General features: G+C 28.8%; 2 protein-coding genes and 1 pseudogene across 2 annotated transcripts; 1 reads left to right on the plus strand and 2 right to left on the minus strand.

Moving 5' to 3' along the window:
* Positions 1-704: 704 nt before the first annotated feature.
* Positions 705-10,835, minus strand: LOC129314194 (receptor-like protein 43). Its single transcript, XM_054957587.1, has 3 exons — positions 10,768-10,835; positions 1,420-1,515; positions 705-1,362 (listed from the first exon to the last, which is right to left on the minus strand). Exons 1-3 carry the CDS (start codon positions 10,833-10,835, stop codon positions 705-707), a joined length of 822 nt encoding a protein of 273 aa, XP_054813562.1.
* Positions 10,836-10,949: 114 nt separating this feature from the next.
* On the minus strand, positions 10,950-13,961 carry LOC129314276 (receptor-like protein EIX2). Its single transcript, XM_054957705.1, has 3 exons — positions 13,847-13,961; positions 13,046-13,804; positions 10,950-12,148 (listed from the first exon to the last, which is right to left on the minus strand). The coding sequence occupies exons 1-3, from the start codon at positions 13,959-13,961 to the stop codon at positions 10,950-10,952; spliced, it is 2,073 nt and encodes a 690-aa protein (XP_054813680.1).
* A 5,961-nt stretch (positions 13,962-19,922) lies between these two features.
* Positions 19,923-21,120, plus strand: LOC129314356 (uncharacterized; annotated as a pseudogene).
* The last annotated feature ends 403 nt before the right edge of the window (positions 21,121-21,523 follow it).

Raw genomic sequence — 21,523 nt, forward strand, 5'->3', positions numbered from 1 at the left:
ATCTTGAATGGAGTTGTTAGAAAGATCAAGTTTAAAAAGATTTTTGAAAAGACCAATCTGACTAGTAAGATGGCCAGACAACTGAGTACTGGCCATATAAAAAATTTCTAATCCTTGCAAGGAACATCTAGAAAGAATTTTTAATACTTCAGAAATTTGTTGGTTGCATTTATTGCTTGAAAAAGACACTTTTTAAGTTGCAAGGATTTTTCACAGAATTTGGAATTGGCCCTCCTAAAAGATTATCACTCAAATCAAAGGTAACAAAAGAAATCAAGTTTCCAATGTTACTAGAAATTGTGCCAACCGAAGAGTTATCAGAGAGAATGAGAGACTTTAAATGATGAAAACTGTACATCCAATCAGGAATGGAAGAGTTCAACCAATTTGAAGACAAATCAAGATGTTAAAGGAGTGTTAAGTTTTGAATGCGCGCCATTTGGGATGGAACCTTGAAGAGCAATACTTAGTTGAAGATGAACCAATTTTCTCAATTGAAATATCCAATTTGGGATCAATAAAGTGACTAAAGAAGAATCATAAATACTAAGGACAACTAGAGATGAAAAGTTTGAGTTGGATGGTTGATAATGATTATTAAAATCAGAGTCTAACAAGTGCAATTTTCTTAAGGTGGGAAGTGAATGAAGAACCTGGAACCAAGCAAAGGCATTGTATAGGTTAACATTAATGAGCTCAAGTTATTAGAGAGAAGATAGAGCCGAAAGCCAATGAAGATTTTCAACAGATCTTGACATTACATATTCATCCATGGAAAATGGATAAGAATCTTCAAGTTGAAGATAGTTTAGATTTGAGAGGTTTTCAATTTCTTGAGAAATGCTTCCACTAAAACCATTACCTCCAAGGCCAAGATGGAGCAAATTGGAGAGATTTCCAATTTCATGAGGAATGCTTCCATTGAGATAAGAATTATCTCCAAGGTCAAGATAGTGCAAATTGGAGAGACTTCCAATTTGACGAGAAATGCTTCCTTCAAAATAATTACTTCCAAGATAGATCAAATTGGAGAGACTTCCAATTTGATGGGGAATGCTTCCTTCAAAATAATTACCTCCAAGGTCAAGATAGATCAAATTGGAAAGATTCCAAAAATGAAGAGGAATGCTTCTACCAAACCCAGCAGAAAATAGATTAAGATATGTCAAGTTTGCCATTGAACTAAGAAAAGCTGGAATTTGTATAAATCCAAAATCAATACCACTCAAGTCCAGGTAATTCAAATGCTTCAAATCAAGCACAGAAGAATGTAACTCACCACTAAACCATAATGTCTCATGTAATTTCTCGTATTTGAACTCTAGAGGAGGTGGAGTTCTGAGGTGAAGCTCAAGAATGTGGCTAGTGATGTTGCAAACAAGGAACTCCTAGTTGCAACAATTAATTCCACGGGGAGACCAAGAGGCAAGATTATTTGTTGGATCTGAGAGATGATGCTTCAACTTAAGCAAAGCATCCTGCTCACTTGGAATGCACTGAGCTTTAGAGGATGAACTGCAAATGCAGAAATCAACATTTGGCAAGGTAAGCAACCAAAGAAAAACAAACAGCAATATTTTTATTGCAGGAACCATTCATCATGACAACGTCAGCCAAATGCTTTGGCTCTCAAATTTTTTGATCTAACGGCTGATGCTTTCGCTGACAGAGGATTCTTGAAAGAAGAGCTAGTGTATATATAACGTCACTTGTGGATCTTTGTGGGTCTCACTGCACAAAAATTAATGTCAATCATTATAAAATTACATACGCACCCCCACATGTTGGCTCCAAAAAAACAAATTTTAATTTTGTGTGTTTGTTGCAAAAGAAATATTTTCCTATTTCTTTCTTTTTTTAAAGCCCGATCGGGTATATGAGTCAAATAGCTCAATTGATATTCAATAATCAACTTTTTTTTAATGAATATCATATTATATTAATTTTTAAGCAACATTTTTGCCAAAAATTTTACGATTAAATTATATTTGATTTATTTTGTTTTATGATTGTATTCAGTTGTAGTTCAATATACATTGCAAAAAGTTTCTTGTTACATAATTTTTCACAATGTAAGAAGCAAACATATCCACCATGCCATAAAAAAGAAAAAAATTAAATCATCTTGAAGTCATCATTTTATCTGAATAGTAACTTAATTTTTTGCCTCGCCCTTAAACCATTTTAATTTAAGGATACTTTTATCTACAAGATGATTAAATTATATATTAAATCTTTTGATTTGAAAAATATGCCAATATACATACCGAAAACTCTTGTCTAATCTAATATTATATATAGTCATTAAACATTATAAAGTTGAACGATAGAAGGTTAATTAATGTTAGCCAGTCTAACTACTGTTAGGTCTTGTTGTCAGAAATATAAAATGTTATTGAAAATAGTAGTGTTTACAACAACAAATAAAATAAATAAATAATATATAAAGTGTATCACAATTAACGTGTCGAACTTTTATTTTAAAAAAAAAACGTGTCTAATGGGCTTTCTGAGTAGAAAAGTCTTCTTTTGATTGATATTCCTCGTCGTAATTAACAACTGTACTGAACCCTTCAGAAACTTGAATATCGTGATGGTGAACATTTTAAAGTGGATGAATATTTTACTTAAAGAGCATTAATTTTTTTTGATAAATTGAAGAGCATTAATTAATTAATCTGTGTCATCCAGTTTAACTAGTATTAGGTGTTGTTGTCAGAAATATAGTATGTTATTGAAAATAGTAGCGTTTACAAAAACAAATAAAATGTAACTAACAAAATATAAAATAATATGTATAGTCTATCATAATTAACGTGTCGAACTTTTATTTTTTAAAAAAAAGGTGTGGAACGGGTTTTTGAGTAGAAAAGTCTTCTTTTGATTGATATAATGATATTCCTTATCATAATTAACTACTATACTGTACCCTTCACAAATTAACTTGAATAACGTGATGACAATTGATGAACATTTTAAATAGGATGCATATTTTACTTAAAGAGCATTAATTAATTAATCAGTGTCACCCAATCTAACTAGTATTAGGTACAGGTTTTTTTTCCCCAAAAACATAAAATATTATTAAAAATTTTAAGGTTTACAAAAATAAATAAAGCATAATGAATAATATAAAAATAAGAGAAATAACAAAAAACAAATTTTAAATCCAATTCAAAATATTAAAAATAAAAAATAAAAGAAACACATCACCATAACCATTCCAAACCTAACGGTCTCATTCCACGCATCAGATTTAACTTTATAGACAATAGAATATGGAATAAAAGGAGAGACAGATAAAAGGAAAAGCCATTGGTAGTTTCATAACATGTTTTGTTAGACATGAGGAAAGATCCAGGAAGTTGCTGATGAATATCAACATGGACATGAAGGCATTTATTGGTCACGTGACTAACAGGAATGTCAAGTTTTTATTTTTTAATGTTATTTTATTATTTCATTATTTTTTATAAAACATGAATTTTTTCTTTCTTTCTTTAAAAGATAAATTTCACAAAAATTTATAAATATCCACTTCAAAAGATTTAAATCTCTCAACAACAGTGCAACCGTAGATAGCGACCAACAAGCTTATAGCGATAATAACTGGATTGGACGTTGTCAATGATTAGGTCAGGAAATTTTGGTGGGCTGCAGATAGACCTGACTCGAAGGCTAGACTTCTTAAAAAGTTGGAATGATCAAACTCCACCCAAATTTTTTTTAAAAAAATTATATTAAAATCTCACATAAGAGAATTAATTATTGTAAGATTCATTGACGACTAAATTAAATTACATTGATAATACTACTGTAAAATTCATTGATAATTGAACTAAACTACAAGAACCTTGCAGTAATTAATTTTTTTATATGGGACCTAACTGTAATTCTTCCATTTTTTTATACATAAGGCAACTTGAATATTGAATTTTTTTAAAATTATTTTTAATTAAATAATATTTTGAGATATTTTATAGATTAAAAATAATAAAAATATGACAGTATAAATATTTTAAATTTTTTAAAAAATATTTATAATAATACATTTAAATATATAGTATTTTAGTATAAAATAACCTACAACTTAAATAATTAATTAATATTTGTTATATTTTTAAAAATAGGCCAAGTTCAAACCAGATCGAGCTTTGCCTGAATTTTTCCACGCCTAAGCTGAATAGGATTGGGCATAAAATTTTTTTTTTTTGCTAAGCCCAATCTCAAATTATTTCAGGTCGGTTTGGGTTTGGCTTAAATTACTAAACCTATCTATAATATCAAGCTTATGTCTATTTCTTGTCATAAGTTAAAAAAAAAAGGATTAAAGACTGATTAAGGAACTTTTTTTTCCAGATTAAAAGGAGTAGATATTTTATAAAATTTTTTTATTTTACATAAAGTAGATATTATTTTATATATGATTATGATAATACAAATTGATAATTATTTAATTATTTTTATATTTCATGATATCTTCGTGAATTTTTGTTTTAAAAAATATTTTGTTATTTAATTATTTAAAAATTTAATGATGTTTTTATGCATCTATGCATTTGTATGACATTCTGTCTCATACATTTTATTAAATTATTTCCTAAAACTATTTAAATTAGATTCTCAAACTAGTCAGAAATTTGTTTTTTAAAAATCTGATTATTTTTAAAAATTTAGAAAAATATCATAAAATAATTTCTTAAAAAAGAATAAGTGATTTTTTTTATAAAATAGCTTAAATATAGTCAGTCATATAATTAACGAGTGGATTGATCGTTTTTTTAGGGCACTGAAGTGTCTGGCATGGGCTTTCCAAGTAGAAAATTCTTCTCTAATTATTTTCTTCCATCAAACAATGAACAGTCTTACATTTACTATTCTTATGTGAAAAGCTTAAAAAAAGTTAGGAAAAGAAAGTGATCAGATAGAACGAAGGAGACAGAAAGTTAAATGTAAGCTATTCTATATACATATTACATACTTGTTGGTGAGAATTTATGATAAGAGACTAAAGTGACTAACAGTTAATTTAGTGTTTTTAAAGATTTTGTTGCATTTAATGATAAAAATATTGCTAGAGACAAATATGAATGTGACATAAACGTGCGTGTTCTGATCTTACTATATAAATATAATTTCATAAATTTAAACCATTTTTCTTGGACCAATGTAAGTCTGTACTCTTGTGCCCATCAACTACGGGATATATTTTTTTTAATTTAAAATAAAAAACTTTAAAACTAAAATTAAACCAAAGGCCACAGAACATGTATTTTGTTGCAGAAACTTTGCTAATACTTCCATACTATTTTCTTGAAGAAAATTTTTTGCTTATTTAAAAATTTTTAATGCACAAATTAAGATAATTTTTTTAAAAATATAATTAATTATTTTTGAAGACACTTGATTGTTATTTGTTATTATGTATTAGTGATTAGAATAATGGCATGTTATGGATTGGTCCTCTGTTATGCATGTTGTGCAAAAATATAGGCACCTAATTAATGAATAAGAGCAATAAAAATAAAACATAAGAAATTATATTTATATTTTTTTGTTTACATATTGGAAAGGAAATTTATTTTCATCGATCAAGTCCAAATGATTTTTTTCCTTCAAAACCTTCGATGTAAGAGTAACAAACAAATCCTATTTATATATAATGAAAATATTTTCCTTGTTATAAAGGATGTTCAATTTATGTAGTCAATCCTTTTATTTTAAAAATATGCCAAAATACAAATAATTTCAACATAACATTGACGTACCTCACCAAACATCATAAACACATCTACATTATCAATATTCATTTAGAGATAAATTGTATATGGGAATTTACAAGAAAATTAAATAAAAAATAAAAGAAAATTTCAGGGAGAAAATTCATCTCAATTAATCATTATGGACCATTCTATACATGTTCGCTTGTAAGAAGTTGACTAAGGACTAATTAAGAGCCATATATATAATTCTTCACAACTTGTGGAATGGGCATTCCAAAGGAGCAAATTCTTCTCAAATCTTTTTGATATTTCTCCATCCTTTTGCTATTAGTTTGGTCCCAACTTTCAAAATTTTCACACTTTAATAGCAAATGAATGAGACTATTTATTATTGGGCTAAAGTGCAAATTTTTCCTCGATGTTTTCTTAAAAGTACAATTAGTATCTTAAAATATTTAAAAGTGCAATATCACTTTGACATTTTTCAAAATGAAACAATTTTACCCTATTGTTACAAAAGGCCCACGTTGACTGTTATCTTTACTTGTTTGATTGTTATCTTTCAACTTGCATGTCACATCACTTGCCATATAAGATGGGGTCATTTTAAAGCTTAAAATAAAAATCAAAACACACTTTCTTGACTTTGTTGTATTCATTCTCACTTTGCGACTTCATTTTCATCTCCCTCAGCTTCTTCGTCTCTTATTGACATGTTGTGATATGTGATACAATAGGGCAATAGGTTCACAATTATGAATTATGTTTGCATAATCTAAGTTAAAGGATTGGAGCTTGTGGTTATATTATTTGTTATTAGCTTGTGGTCATATTACATGTTTGCAATAGGCTCAGTACATCAAAAAGGCCCCAATCAGAGTATGTTATGTTTAGTTCAATATATGCTTGACTACATATTAAGAACCGATCACTCCCCCAAAAACTTAAGCAACCACTATAATTAGGATGCCAAAGGCTGATTTTACTAATATATCCTTCACACACTTCAAATGAAAACCTTGTGTTGAAATTAGTTTAATTAGAAAAATGAAAGCATAAAGAATTGAAGTCTTGAGTGTGACTTTTTTTTTTTGTTCATCACAAGTATCCTCTTATTAAAGGCAATCATATTTGAGGCATGATCAACCACTAAATATGGGTGCTTCTCATTGTGGGGATTCAAATCTTGGTTCGCTATATTATGAGGGATTAGCCCATTTTGCTTGACTCAACTTCTTTTTGACTATTTAGTTATACTTTTGATACCATGTCAAAAATCCACTTTCCCATGGCTTATGCTGTTAAAAAAGGTTGACATTTCTCTTGGGGAATTTTATAATAGCTATTTTCTAATAGTCTTTGATTTTTTTTTTTGACCATGATAGTCTTTGGCTTTTAATAATCCGTGTTTCAGTGATATCATATTAAAATCTCACATTTAAAATCTGTGCATTTAAAATATTTTATTTGAATAGTATCTAAAATTTTAAAGATAACAGAAAGACAAGCTAATAATATTTGAAGCAGAAGTGGAAGGTTAAAAATTGACTAGCTAACTTTATTTTTAAACTACTGAGAGACGCAGACGAGAAAGAGAGGAGATGTAAGAGTAAAAAAAGTATCAATAATAAAAACATGGGGAAAAAAACAGTGCCAATGTAGTTGGAATTTCATAGTGTGTGGAATGGGCATTCGAAAGAGAAAAATTGTACAAGTATGTGTTGTGGAAAATTCTTTTGTCGCCATAATCCAATCTTGTAAAATCTTTCATAATTGACTTGTTATTTATGTGCGTGTAAAAAATGGCAAAGTTGCAATTTCTTTTTTTAGTTGTAATTCAATTTTTCTTTTTAGTCCTTTGTGCTAGACTTGTTACATATACATATAAATAAAATCATAAAATTTTATGGAAAGTTACTCCGTGCACTATAATTTTTGAAACTTTTCAATAAAAGAAAAACTTTAAAAGGTTGATCGAATAAATAATGTATAAATTAAGAAAAATATAAAAACAAAAACATTTTTTAAAAAATCAAATTAATTTTTCTTGAAGCCAGGCCACATGATCATTTGTGTATTAGTGGTTAGAATAAAAGCCCATCATCTAATTGATAACCCTGTTATTTTCTCAAATGCTGTATCCATGCAAGTTGGGATGTCCATTTCATAAAACATTAAAGCTAATTAGTCACATACTAAATATGAGCAATATTAATAAATTAGGACATAATGAATGATATATATTTATATAATTTTTATGAATAAGAGTAAACTTATTTTCATTCATATATAGGGCCCAAATGTTTTCATGAAAAACCTCCATGTAAGAATAGAAAAGAAATCCCATCTGTATTTGATTATATATTGTTTTTCTATTATAAGAGATATTCAAATTATATATTCGGTTCTTTAATTAATCTTATTTTAAGAATATGCCATCATAGTATTGATTTCATCTTAACATGTAAGTAGCTGGCCAAAATAATTCTTTTATCCACTTTGTACGATAAATAAATAAATATATATATATATATATATATATTATTAGTATTCAGTGTAAGATTACTCACTCATCTTTTTCGTTCATTTGAATATAATTAAAAAGAGGCATCTAATTGTATAGTCATACAACTTAAAAAATTGGTTGTGAACTAACAAATTTAATCTTCATGGTAAATCCTTGAGGATTTAATTTAGAGGTCCCTAGCTCGGCGCTGGGAAAAAAAATTGGTTGTGATTACAGAAAATTTTTCATAGGATTCGTTGTCATTATTCTATAGATGTTCGTACCTAAGAATATGATTAGAGATTAGATGAGAGCCTCATAATTAGTCACAACGTGAAGAAGAGGCTTTCCAACATTTTTTTCCATTACTTTTGTCCGAACATTTAATATTTTCACGCAAGAATTGTTAATGAAAAATAATATTTATTTTTATTTGGAAAAAAGAAATTATTAAATTACGCGTTGCGGAAAATTTTGTTGTTGTCATAATCTAATATTGTAAAGTCTTTCGTAATTGACTCGTCGTCATGAATATTAAAAGCGTCAAAATTACAAACAAGGTTTTTTAATGCCAAATAAATTGTTTTTAAAGTCTTTTGTTATTGACTTATTACTGTCCGTCAATAAGGGCAAACAATATATATATCATAAAATTCAATGAAAGCTTATATTCAAGCACTGTAATTTTTTAAAATTTGTGATAAAAGAACTTAAAAACTCAAATAAGTTAGAAAGATCAAAGAACTTGAATTTAGTTATGATTCGATAAAAATATTTTCTCTCAATTATTTTTATCTTATGGATAGTTACTGCATGGGTTTGTGGTTACAAGGAATATCTGAAATTATTGCCATCACATTTCAGATTTTCTATCATACTAATTCTTAATAGACTCAACTATAACAAAAATAAACACACCAGATAAAATAAGAATGTTACAAGCAAAGTTTTTTAGAGTTATCAACTTCGTTTGGTCAAAAAGTTATCAGCTTTAACTCGTGAGAATTATAATAAAGATATTTAAGAATGAATTTAATAAAATTATAATACATGAGTGAAATTAATTTTCTCTCTATTAGTTGCCATGGACAACCATCAAACCAATTCTAGAGAATGTGGAGTGATACATCAAAAAGGCCCGGTTCAATATATTCTTAGCTTGACTATGTATTAGAAAATGTGGATTGATCTTAGGTCCTCATATTGACAGTGGGATTCAAACTTATGATTTTGTGAGTTATGAGCAAATCTTTATCAATTGGACCAGCCGTTATTAGTAAATTAAATTCTTTTTGAAACCATGTGATCATTATTGTGCATTTGTACAGTTAGAGTAATGGCCTATCATCTAATTGATATGGATGAGTACTTTTATATTTTCTCACATGCCTATCATCTAATTGTATTCATGCAAGTTGGGGTGTTTATTCAATGCATTTTTATTAAAGTTTAATGACCTAATAAATATAGGTAATATTAATAAAAATTACGGCATAATAAATTATATTTAAATAATTTTTATGAATATAAGGAAACTTCATTCAAATATAGGGTCCAAACTAATTTTTTCATGAAAATCATCCATGTAAGAATAGAAAACAAATCAAATCTATATTTGAGGTACACTTTTTTTTTTAATTATAAGAGATATTCAAATTATATATTCGGTCTTTAATCGTATTTTACAATATGCCATAATAATTATATTGATTTCACCTTAGCATACAAGTACGTGCCAAAATAATTCTTTTATACACTTTGCACTAAAAACACATCTATATCGTCAGTATTCAATGTAAAATGCATCGAATTTTTGATAATTAGTTTTTATAATTTATAGTATTCACAGTTAAGCGTCGTGTTCAAAGCCCATTTGGCTTTCATATTATTTGTATTATAATGGGAATTGGATATTAATGCCAATCAAAGAGAAGTCTACTGGCGGCAGTGGCATCATCATCATAATGATTTATTTTGGTGTAAGGTGTTGAAGTATACTGTAAAATATAACAAAATACTAACTTGGTTGTTTGATTGTTGTTGATGATAGTGTTACTGGTTTTGTGAGATGTAGTATTACTTACTGAAGGTTAATGCATTGAATATATTAGGTTTCATTATTATATAGATGTTAAATTGGAGATTATGAAATTGTTCATAAATGCATTAATATTTTAGGTTTGGAGCCTTTCATAAATCCACGTTAATTCTTAAAAGGTAATTTTTGAAATAAATACATAAATGTGTTTCGTTCGGTCTTATCTTTAATGCATCTATTAGAAAAAGACTCATTCATTGCATGGAATACATTATACAATGGTTTAATATCCATAGTTCAATTACACAATGCCTGTCAAAGAATTTATTTATATCAATTATCTCATCATTGAAAAGCAAAATATGATTACAAGATAGATAAACCGCCTATCTTCTAAAGACACCAACTTTCCAAATCCAAGTTCGCCTTAGCTTTCTCACCAGTACCAACAAGATTGCAATTTATACCACATGTTATTGATAAATTTGAAATAAGCATACCTCCACGATCTACTGAAGAGCAAAGGACCCACCATTGCCCAAAATCCCACAATAAATCCAAATGCCATACTCACAAAGAACCAATTAATTCCGTTTACAACTTCTTGGTGTTTGCCATTAAAGCCGTTTGATGTACAATTGATGGTGAGCGGAGGACCACATAAATTATTGCCAATAAAACTTTATGCTTCAAAGCTTTGCAATTGGGTCCCTGTTGGAATTTTCCCCTTCAAATTATTGCAAGACAAGTCTAGAAAGCTTAGAAAGCTTAACTCAGACATGCTTGGCGGGATTTCACCTGAGATACGATTTCTTGAAAAATCCATAGACTCCAATGATTTCATATTGCCGATGTTTTGAGGAATTTGGCCAATAAAAAGGTTATTTGAAAGGTTCAAAAAATGGAGTCCCTCAAGTGTTGCAAGTTTTATTGGTATCACTCCAGATAATTCATTACTTGAAAAGTCGATACTTGTGATAAGACCAAGGATGGTGCTATAATTACAAACTCTTCCTTTCAATAATAGTGGTTCAACCACCAATAATGCATCAATATAAACGTCTTGAAAAGAAATGGATGAGTCTAAACTACTATTAATTACCGACATAACACTCAAATGCTTGACACATTTTGGTATATGTCCTGTCAACTCATTTTGTGCAAGGTCTAAAATTTGCAAAACACTCATGCCACAAAGTTGATGAGGAATTGGACCAGTGAATTTGTTCGATCTAAGAATAAGGATCTTTAAATTTGACAACCTTTGTCCAACCCATGATGGAATCCTTCCTGAAAATTGATTCCTTCTTAAATCCAAGGAAACCACGTTGCTCGTGTTCTTCAAAAAAGTAGGAAAGTTTCCAGAAAGATTATTATTGTGAAGGTTCAATGTTGCCAAACATGGGAAGGATCCTATGGATATGTTTAAGATCCCAGTGAAATAGTTATTCTCTAAGTTCACTCTTTGAAGATATGGCCATGTCATCCAGTAATTAGGTATTTTACCTGATAAATTATTTGATGCCAAATTAAGAACTTCTAACATCATTGTCTCCTCTTGTTTATGACACAAGAAATGAGCAATCGATCCTGAAAACAAGTTGCTTGAAAGGTCTATGAACATCAGATTTTGTGATGCATAAGGTAATTGGCCATGTAATTTATTTGAGCTCAAGTCAACAATAGCAAAGGAGGAAGTTGTGTTTATATGCATTCTCAAAAGCTCCCCTTCAATTTGATTGTGAGAGAGATTCAAATACAGGAGATTATTGCCTATTGTGTCCCAAAACCAAGTTGGAATATAATCCGAAATCTTTGTGTTGGAGATGTCCAAATAATAAAGATGGTTTAGTGACTGAATCCATGAAGGAAAGTAGGGACCTAAATTCCAAGAGGCCAAACTTAACAAATCCAAGAGTCGAAATGGAGGACTCCAATTAGGGTCTACTTGTAAAGTGAATTGGCTTTTTGGTGCCAAGAATGTTTGCAAGTGGGTAAAATTAACAAGGTGTGTTTCTTTAACAACTCCTTGAAAGAGATTATATCCTAAATAAAGGTAATTCAGTTTAGAGAGAGATCCTAGAATTTCAAAAGGATTTCCATCAAGTTGATTATTTGTGAGATCAAGGAGCATCAAAGATGTTAAATTTCCCAATGAGCTATGTATGGGACCTTGAATTGAGTTTTCAGCAAGATCAAGATGAATAAGATTTTTGAAAAGACCAATTTGGTTGGTGAGATGGCCAGATAATTGAGCATCATATATAGAAAAAATTTCCAATGCTTGGGAAGCACATCCAGAAAGGATTTTTAATATTTCAGAAATTTATTGGTTGAGCTTATTGCTTGAAAAGAACAATTGTTTCAAGTTGCAAAGATTTCTCACTAAAATTGGAATTGGCCCTTCTAAAAGATTATAAGTCAAGTCAAGAGTAACAAGAGAAGTCAAGTTTCCTATGTTACTAGAAATTGTGCCAACCAAAGAGTTATCAAAGAGAATGAGAGACTTTAAATGACTAAAACTGTATAACCAATTGGGGATGGAAGAGTTGAACCCATTTTGAGACAAATCAAGATGTTGAAGGAGTGTTAAGTTTTGAATGCCATTTGGGATGGAACCTTGGAAATCATGATCACATAATTGAAGATGAACCAAATTTTTCAATTGAAATATCCATTTTGGGATCAATGAAGTGCCAAAGTAGCTACTAGAAATAACCAGGACAATTAAAGATGAAAAATTTGAGTTGGACAGTTGAAAATGATTATTAAAATCACAGTCTGACAAGTGCAACTCTCTCAAGGTGGGAAGTGAATGTAGAACCTGCAACCAATCAAAGGCATTGGATAGGTTTACTTGAATGAGCTCAAGATATTGGAGTGAAGACAGAGCTGAAAGCCAATGAAGATTTTCAATAGATGTTGACATCAGTACATATCCATCCTTGGGAAATTGATAAAAACCTTCAAGTTGAAGATAGTTTAGATTTGAGAGGTTTCCAATTTGATGAGGAATGCTTCCCCTAAAATCATTACCTCCAAGGCCAAGATGGACCAAATTAGAGAGATTTCCAATTTGATGAGGAATGCTTCCATTAAGATAATTATTTCCAAGGTCAAGGTAGATCAAATTGAAGAGACTTCCAATTTGATGAGGAATACTTCCTTCAAAATGATTAGCTCTAAGGTCAAGATAGATTAAATTGGAAAGATTCCATAAATGAAGAGGGATGCTTCCACGAAACCGAGCATGAGATAGGTTAAGATATGTCAAGCTAGCCATTGAACCAAGAAAAGTAGGAATTTGCATGTCACCGAAATCATCACCACTCAAGTCTAGGCAATTCAAATGCTTCAAATCAAGCATAGAAGAATGTAACTCACCACCAAACTTTGATGTCTCATATAACTCTGAAGGAGGTGGAGTTGTGAGGTGAAGCTCAAGAATGTGGCCTGTGATGTTGCTACAAACAACGAACTCCCAGTTGCAACAATTAATTTCATGGGGAGACCAAGAGGCAAGCCTGTTTGAAGTATCTGAAAGATGATGCTTCAACTTAAACAAGGCCTCTCATTCACTTCGAGGGCACTGAGCTTGAGAGGATGCGCTGTAAATGTATAAATCAACATCTGATAAGGTAAGCAACCAAAGAAAACCAAACACAACAATATTTTTATTGCAGGAACCATCCATCATGACAATGTCGGCCAAATGTTTTCACTCTCAAATTTTTTGATTTAATGGTGGATGCTTTCATGGACATAAACACTTGAAAGAAGGTCCAGTATTTATAATGTCACTTGTGGACCTTTGTGGGTCTCACCTGACAAAAATTCATGTCCTTCATCACAAAATTTAAAAAATTGACAGCCTTCTAATCTAACTAGTCATAACGTGTGGAATGGGCTATCCAACTTCTTTTTCTATTATTTTTGTGGTATATATCTGCATCAATGTGCTATTACTTTTGTCCTAACATTTAAAGTTTTCACACAAGAATTGTTAATGAAAGATACTATTTATTATTATTTGGAAAAAAATAAATTGTTAAATTTTGTGTTGTGGAAAATTCTTTTGTTGTCATAATCTACCATTTTAAAGTCTTTCATCATTGACTCATTAATCGTTACACGTATTAAAAATTACAAAATTACAAACAAGTTTTTTTCAAGTCAAAATATTTCTTTTTAAAGTCTTTCGCCGATATTTTATTACTCTTATGCCCTTCAATAAGTGGAATACATACAGTACTAAAATTCAATGAAGAGCGAGTGTATATATAATGTCACTTGTGGTCCCACAATATCTTTGGGGGTCTCACTCAACAAAAGTTCATGTGGATCCTTATAAAATTAATATATATACATATATATATATATATATATTGGGTCAAAAAAGATTTTAATTTGAGAGATTTACTTTTAGGTCCCACACAATATAATTAAATATTATAATGTTTATTAATAAGTGAGCAACACAAAATGACAATTAAATGTGTTATCATTTTTCTTGGCTAAATTATTGAACAACCTTGTGATATATTTAAATATAGTATGGGAGATTTGTTTGCAATTCTCCCTTTTTAGTTTTGTATGTTTGTTGTGATAGAAGTATTTTTCTATTTTCTTTAAACCTGATTGGATATATGAATCAATGGCCTAATCAATATTCAATAATAACCTTTTTTTTAATGAATATCAAATTATGTTAATTTTTAAGCAACATTTTTGCCAAAATTTTTAAGATTAAATTACATTTGTTGGATTTTGTTTTAAGATTGTATTCAGTTACATTTCAATGTACATCGCAAAAAGTTTCTTGTTAACATAATTTTTCATATTGTAAGAAGCACGCATATCCACCATGGCATTTTTTTTTTGGGGGGGGGGGGGAGGACTTCTATATCATCCTTTTCAAGGCATCCTTTTATCTCTAAACAATGATTTCTTTTTATCATGCATGCACTCAAACCACTTTTATTTTAAGGATATTTTTTTATCTATTATAAAATATGTTTAAATTATATATTAAATCTTTTGATTTGAAAAATATATCGATATATACACAGTGAAAACTCGTCTAATTATACACACACATATATATTTTCGTTGAACATTATAAAGCCGAATGATAGAATGTTAATGTTAGCCACTCTATACATATACGGTTGTGATGAGTTTTTTCCCCCTAAAAACAAAATTATTAAGAGCCACACGCACATATAATCAGTCATAAGGTGTTGGATGGGCTTTCTAAGTAGAAAAGTCTAATATTTTCTTTTGATTGATATTCCTTGCCATATTTAACAACTGTATTATTCATAGACTTGAATAGTGTGGTGATGAAATTATGACCACTCTATTTCTTGATATAAATAAAAAAAATTATGGCTTATTTTGTAAAAAGTTGATTAAAGACTAATTAAGGATCTCTTTATTTAAGATTAAAAAGAAGTAATTTTTAAATAATTTAAATATTTTATTCTGATTTTATAAAAATCAGATATTAATTACTGCATTTTATATTTGATTAACAATACAAATTTATTATTATTTTGTCATTTTTAGAATGCACGATATCTTCTTGAATCTTTGTTTTTTAAAAATATTTTGTAATTTAATTATTTTAAAAAAGTTGATATGTTCTTGTATCTATATATGCATTTTTATGACATTCTGTCTCATACCATTAGAGATAAAAGAAGTTTCACATTAAAATTAAATTAGAAGATAGATCATGAATATATAAAATTTGGGATGTACCTAAGGTTTAAGCTATTTTGATAAAGTAAAATATTCTTGTTTTAACTTAATATAAAGAATTTATCATGATATCAAGAGTCATTTGATCGGGAACAAAAACAAGAGACCCAAGAAAAAAAGTAAGAAAAGAAAGAATGAAAAATGAAAAAAAAAACAAGAGATTAAAAGGAAGGGTTAAAGATAATTTTTCCAACCTTTTTTCGAGGAGCGTTAGGTACCTTGTATTGATAAGTGGGGCAATATTTTTCCTAAACTGTTTTTTCAAAGTGCAATCTTATCTTCTGTTAAAGAACAATTAATTTCAACGTTATCTACCTACTTGAATTATGTGTGAGCCCCATTAACTATTTGACTTGATTTATTATTGTTGGATTAAAATGTTAATTTGCCGTTGAATTCTTTTTCCAAAAACATTAGATATCCTAAAATCTTATAAAAATAAAATTTAATAAATATTTTAATAGACCCATGACTTGCGCCATGAGTTATAAGTTTGTACTTGTGCCCGTCAACTACGGAATATAATTTTTAAAATTTAAAATAAAAGCTTTAAAAACTAAAATTAGTAAACCAAAGACATCAAGAACATCCATTATGTTGCAGAAAGTAGCTGGTTGTTAATACTTCCATAACTATTTTCCTGAAGAAAGTTTTTGCTTCTTTAAAAATTTATAATGCAGAAGTTAAGAAAATATCAAGAAAATCTAATTAATTCTTTTTTAAGACACTTGATCGTTATTAGTTATCATGAATTAATGATTAGAATATTGGCCCATCATCTAATTACTTGATATGGATTGGCCCTCTGTTATGCATGCTGGGCAAAAATATAATCTAATGAATAAGAGCAATAAAATAAAGATATAAGAAATTATATTTGTATAATATTTTTTACCTATTGAAAAGGAAATTTTTTTTTTCATCCATCAAGTCCAAATGATTTTTTCCTTGAAAACCTTCGATGTAAGAGCGACAAACAAATGCTGTTTATATATAAGGAAAAATTTTTCTTTGTTATAAAGGATATTCATATTATTTAGTCAATCCTTTTATTTAAAAAATATGCCAAAATATAAATAATTTCAACATACATGACATTTAAGTACCTGGCCAAATATTATAAACACATCTACAATATCAATATTCATTTAGAGAGTAAAATGTATAGGGGAATTGCACTATTTACTAGAAAATAAATAAAAAAGAAAAGAAAATTCCAAGGTCAAAATTCATCTCAAATTGTCGTGGGCCATTCTATACATGTTTGCTTGTAAGAAGTTGATTAAGGACTAATTAAGAGCCATATAATTAGTCACAACTTGTGGAATGGGCATTCTAAGGAGAAAATTCTTTTCAAATCGTTTTGATGTTTCTCCATCTTTTGCTATTACTATGGTCCCAACTTTGAAATTTTCCACACTTGAATACTACCTGAATGAGACTATTCATTATTCAAAGAAAATAAGTTGTTAAAGTATGTACTGTGGAAAATTCTTTTATAGCCATAATCCAGCTCTTTAAAGTCTTTCATCATAATTAATTGACTTATTATTTTCTTACATGTTAAAAACGGCAAAGTTAGATTCTTTTTTATCCATAATTAAACTTTTTTTTTTGAAGTCTTTGATTATTGGCTTAATACTCTCGTGCACATCAATAACAATAAAATCATACAACTCCATGAATACAGTTACTCCAAGTATAATATAATTTTAGGTAGTGTTTGGATTGATAAGTTTAAATTTTAATTTTAGATTAAAAATCTTACATTTAAAATCCATGCATTTAAAATCCTTCATTTGCATAATGTAGACAATTTTCAAGATATATGTAGACAATTTTCTAGTGGACAATTCATCTGTAGTCATAATTCAACTTTATGAAGTCTTTTGTGATTGACCCATTATTGCCATCCATATTAAGAATCGAACAAATACAAACAAGATTTTTCCAAGTCATTATTATATCCAATTTTTTTTGAGTCTTTCCTCATTTAAATTCATTTAAATACATCATATAAATTTTAATTTAATTATTTGTTATTTATTTTTTTATTTTATTATTTTTTTCAATAAAACTTTAGGTCATTACAGCAATGTTCTCAATGCCCTATAAGGATTGAAAATATTGAAAAAAATTACAAGGACTAAAAGATATTCAATAAAATTATAAAAATTAATAATTTTATTTTTTTAAAATATTTTCTCTTAACTATTTTCCTATGGGAAGTTGCTTTGTAGATTGTGTACATCTGAAATTATTACGATTATATTTAAATTTTTTTTATCATACTAATTCTCCTTAAACTCAACTCCAATAAAAAAGAAGGCACAAGTTAAAATAAGAAAGTTGTGTCCAAAGTATTTTAAAGTTATCAAATTTCTGGTCAAAAAGTTACCGGCTTTTATACGTAGGAATCATCAAGAAAATGAAATCCCATAAGTACGTTTTCTTTTAATTTTTAAAAATTAAAATTTTTAATTATAATTTTTCATATTCTTTTTTACAAAAAATTAAAAAATAAATAAATTTTAATTTTAAAATTTAAACATATATTTTAAAGTTTAAATTTAATTTAAAAATTTAAAAATATTTTATTTTTTAAGGGGTAAAAAAAATGAGTCTAAATGAATAGACCAAGCTCTTTTTTTAGGGTTTATTATGGCTGAGTTTCAAAGCTTAACTTTTTTTTTCAAAAAAAAAAAGGATTTTAAACCCAAGCCTTGTATTACTTTTGTCTGAACATTTAAATTTTTTAACAAGAATTGTTAATTAAAGAGACTATTTATTGTTTGGAGAAAAGAAATTGTTAAAGTATGTGTTGTAAATATTATTTTGTTGTCCTAATCCAACTTTGTAGTCTTTGATAATCGACTCTGTTAAAAATGGTAAAATTACAATAGAGATTTTTTCAAATAAGAATTCAAATATTTTTAAAGTATAAAAGAACCTTTAAAATTCAAATTGCTTATAAGGGTTAAAATAACTTGAATTTTAATGGAGAAAGTTTATTTATTTCTACATTGCAGCCACGGAAGCACCTTTATTAAAAGATGGGAAATAACTGTTGGTAAATTAACCGTGTGGTCTCATATAAGATTATATTGGTAAATATTTTCCCTATATCTTTCTTGTTTGGATATGGAAAAAAAAAGTGAAAAGAAAATAGGGAGAAAATCAAATTAAGAGAAAAATAAATAAATTTCTTAAAACAGGAACTTTTTAACTATTTTTAAGGGTATTCCTCCCTGTTTTTCTCTCTATCCAAATAAAAGCTAGGGAGATGGACTTCTCATTTTCCTTTAGTTTATGATCATCGTTGGATCAAAATTTCAACCGTTATGATTTAATATTTTATTGCACTTATATTATAATTTTGCACAAAAATATTTAATGTTGTGTCTAGATATAGAGAGATTTGGATTTAGATTTAGATTTAAACCAAATTTATCATTTGGATCCATAAAAATTTATGGATTTAAATGTGATTCATATCAAAATTCAAATATATATTTTATGAGAATTCTTTTATAAATTCAATTTCCTCCAACATCCTAGTTATTTAAAATTGTAACTACTTTACTCCTATCATCTCTTTCCATTTTCATTTCTCATCCCCTTTTCCATTATCTTTGAATTTGAAATTTTTATACTATTCAAACAAATAACTTTAAATATAAGATTTTAAATTTAAAATCCTAATCTAACAATCCAAATGATACTTAAATGAATATAAATTTTTAAAATTTGATCTGAATAGTTTTCAAACTTGAAATAAAAAAGTAAACAAAAAAATCATTCGATAAAATGTGGGTAGCTCCATGACTCAACTTATATTCATAATTCTAGATTATAGGCCTTTGTTACAAGTTCAAACCTATTTAGTCAAAACATGAACGTAATGATTTCTAGCCCTCCTTTTCACCAAAAAAAGAAGTTACTAAACTATTTTAATCCTTTGTGTTTTTGTGTATGTAAGAATGTGTAGAAATCTCCCAGTGTCAGCATCATCTATATCTATATATATTCCCTAGTTCAGGCTTTACTTGCATATTGTGAACTATCTCCTACATTCCAACCCCGATATAGAATAATTTGCATAATGGTGTTTCTTTGGCAAGCCCACCCACTTTACCCTTTGATCCTTTTGAACAACAGAGGTGAGTACCACAACAACAGAGAGAGGGAAGAGTCTCCTTTCTCACTAACGTCTTAGAATCTCATACTCTTGCTCATGCTAGAACTCGGGACGACCTCCCACTACTTTTTCTCAAGGTGTATATATATTAATATACATGCATATGCTCTGTATATACTTCTGTTAGTTTGAATATGTAACTCCGTTCTCGCGTAAGACCGAACCAGTGCATCACATCAGGTATGTTTCCTCCTCCATATACTCAGACTAATATATAATAAGGTAGAAGCATTCATAAACTTAAAGCTTGAAGTTTTGAGTTAAAATATACGGTGTCCTTCCATTAATCTTACATGTTTCTATATGATCGCTCCCCATTCTTTATATAGTTGGTTTTTTTTATGTGGTTATGGTAGAGTGGAAAGAGCCCAAGAGAATTTGTGGAAGGACTGAGGACAGAAGGAGAGTATTACAAGGGATTCAATTTAGTGGTGGTTGACATAGAGGCGGGAAGCATCATTTATATGAGCAAGAGGGGACCAAAAGCACAAGGTGGGAGATTCCATGTACAGGAAGTTAGGCCAGGCCTTCATGTTGTTTTGAACTCGCCTTGGCACAAGGCCAAGTATAGTGACAAAGCCATTGCTCTTGACCGCATTCCTGGTGCTGTCATGAAGGACTCTGTGAAAGCCCTACCTGCCCTGCTCTCTCGCATCTGTTCTCTTGATTGGGAACTTTCCTTGAGCTCCATCTTTGTCCATCTCCACACCCCATTGGCATATATATATATATATACACTTGCTCTTGCTTTCTCATTCAATATTCTTCCTCTGTTCATCATTATTGATGTCAATATTTAGTCTAACAGGGTGTTTATGGGACTGCCACTATAAAACTAGGTAACAGGAGTATTTGCTATCCTAAACTTTTATTACAAAACACTCTTAAGTGAATAGTTGATGGGAAAAAATGCCTTTTAACCTTTTTTAAAAACGCTCTTAAAACATGAGGTGAAATAATAATTAATAGATGCATAAGTATTTGAAAAACAATCATGCGCTTGTTTTAACATACAGCACACCAATCAACAATTGCATGTTTTAGTCAATGTTATGTAAAATTACCTTGATGTTATTACCCGTTAAAAAGTTCTAGAGTCCAAATTTAAAATGATCATATTAATTATTGTTAATTGATATGGTGTGGATCCAAATCTTTTTAATATGATCTCTTACACTTAAAAAACTGATTTTAGTGATAAATTCCTTTATCATATGTGCATAATCTCTTGCACTAATTAATATATCATATATATTTTTAGTTAATTGTAGATTTAAATCAATTATCTTTACATC

This window comes from Prosopis cineraria, unplaced genomic scaffold (genome assembly GCF_029017545.1).
Source record: "Prosopis cineraria cultivar Desert tree isolate PC_DT_omini unplaced genomic scaffold, ASM2901754v1 PC1, whole genome shotgun sequence".
Lineage (NCBI taxonomy): Eukaryota > Viridiplantae > Streptophyta > Magnoliopsida > Fabales > Fabaceae > Prosopis > Prosopis cineraria.

What these genes read in the sequence shown, in the direction of transcription:
- LOC129314194 (XM_054957587.1), bottom strand. Translation starts at nt 10,835, where the DNA reads ATGGCATTTGGATTTATTGTGGGATTTTGGGCAATGGTGGGTCCTTTG. An exon ending in CTCTTCAGTAGATCGTGGAG is followed by an intron (nt 1,516 to 10,767) that starts GTATGCTTATTT and finishes CTGCATTTGCAG; the next exon opens with TTCATCCTCTAAAGCTCAGT. An exon ending in ACAAATAATCTTGCCTCTTG is followed by an intron (nt 1,363 to 1,419) that starts GTCTCCCCGTGG and finishes CAACATCACTAG; the next exon opens with CCACATTCTTGAGCTTCACC.
- LOC129314276 (XM_054957705.1), bottom strand. Translation starts at nt 13,961, where the DNA reads ATGGATGGTTCCTGCAATAAAAATATTGTTGTGTTTGGTTTTCTTTGG. An exon ending in TCAAGCTCAGTGCCCTCGAA is followed by an intron (nt 13,805 to 13,846) that starts GTGAATGAGAGG and finishes ATCATCTTTCAG; the next exon opens with ATACTTCAAACAGGCTTGCC. An exon ending in AGAGTTGCACTTGTCAGACT is followed by an intron (nt 12,149 to 13,045) that starts GTGATTTTAATA and finishes CTTGGAATTTAG; the next exon opens with GTCCCTACTTTCCTTCATGG.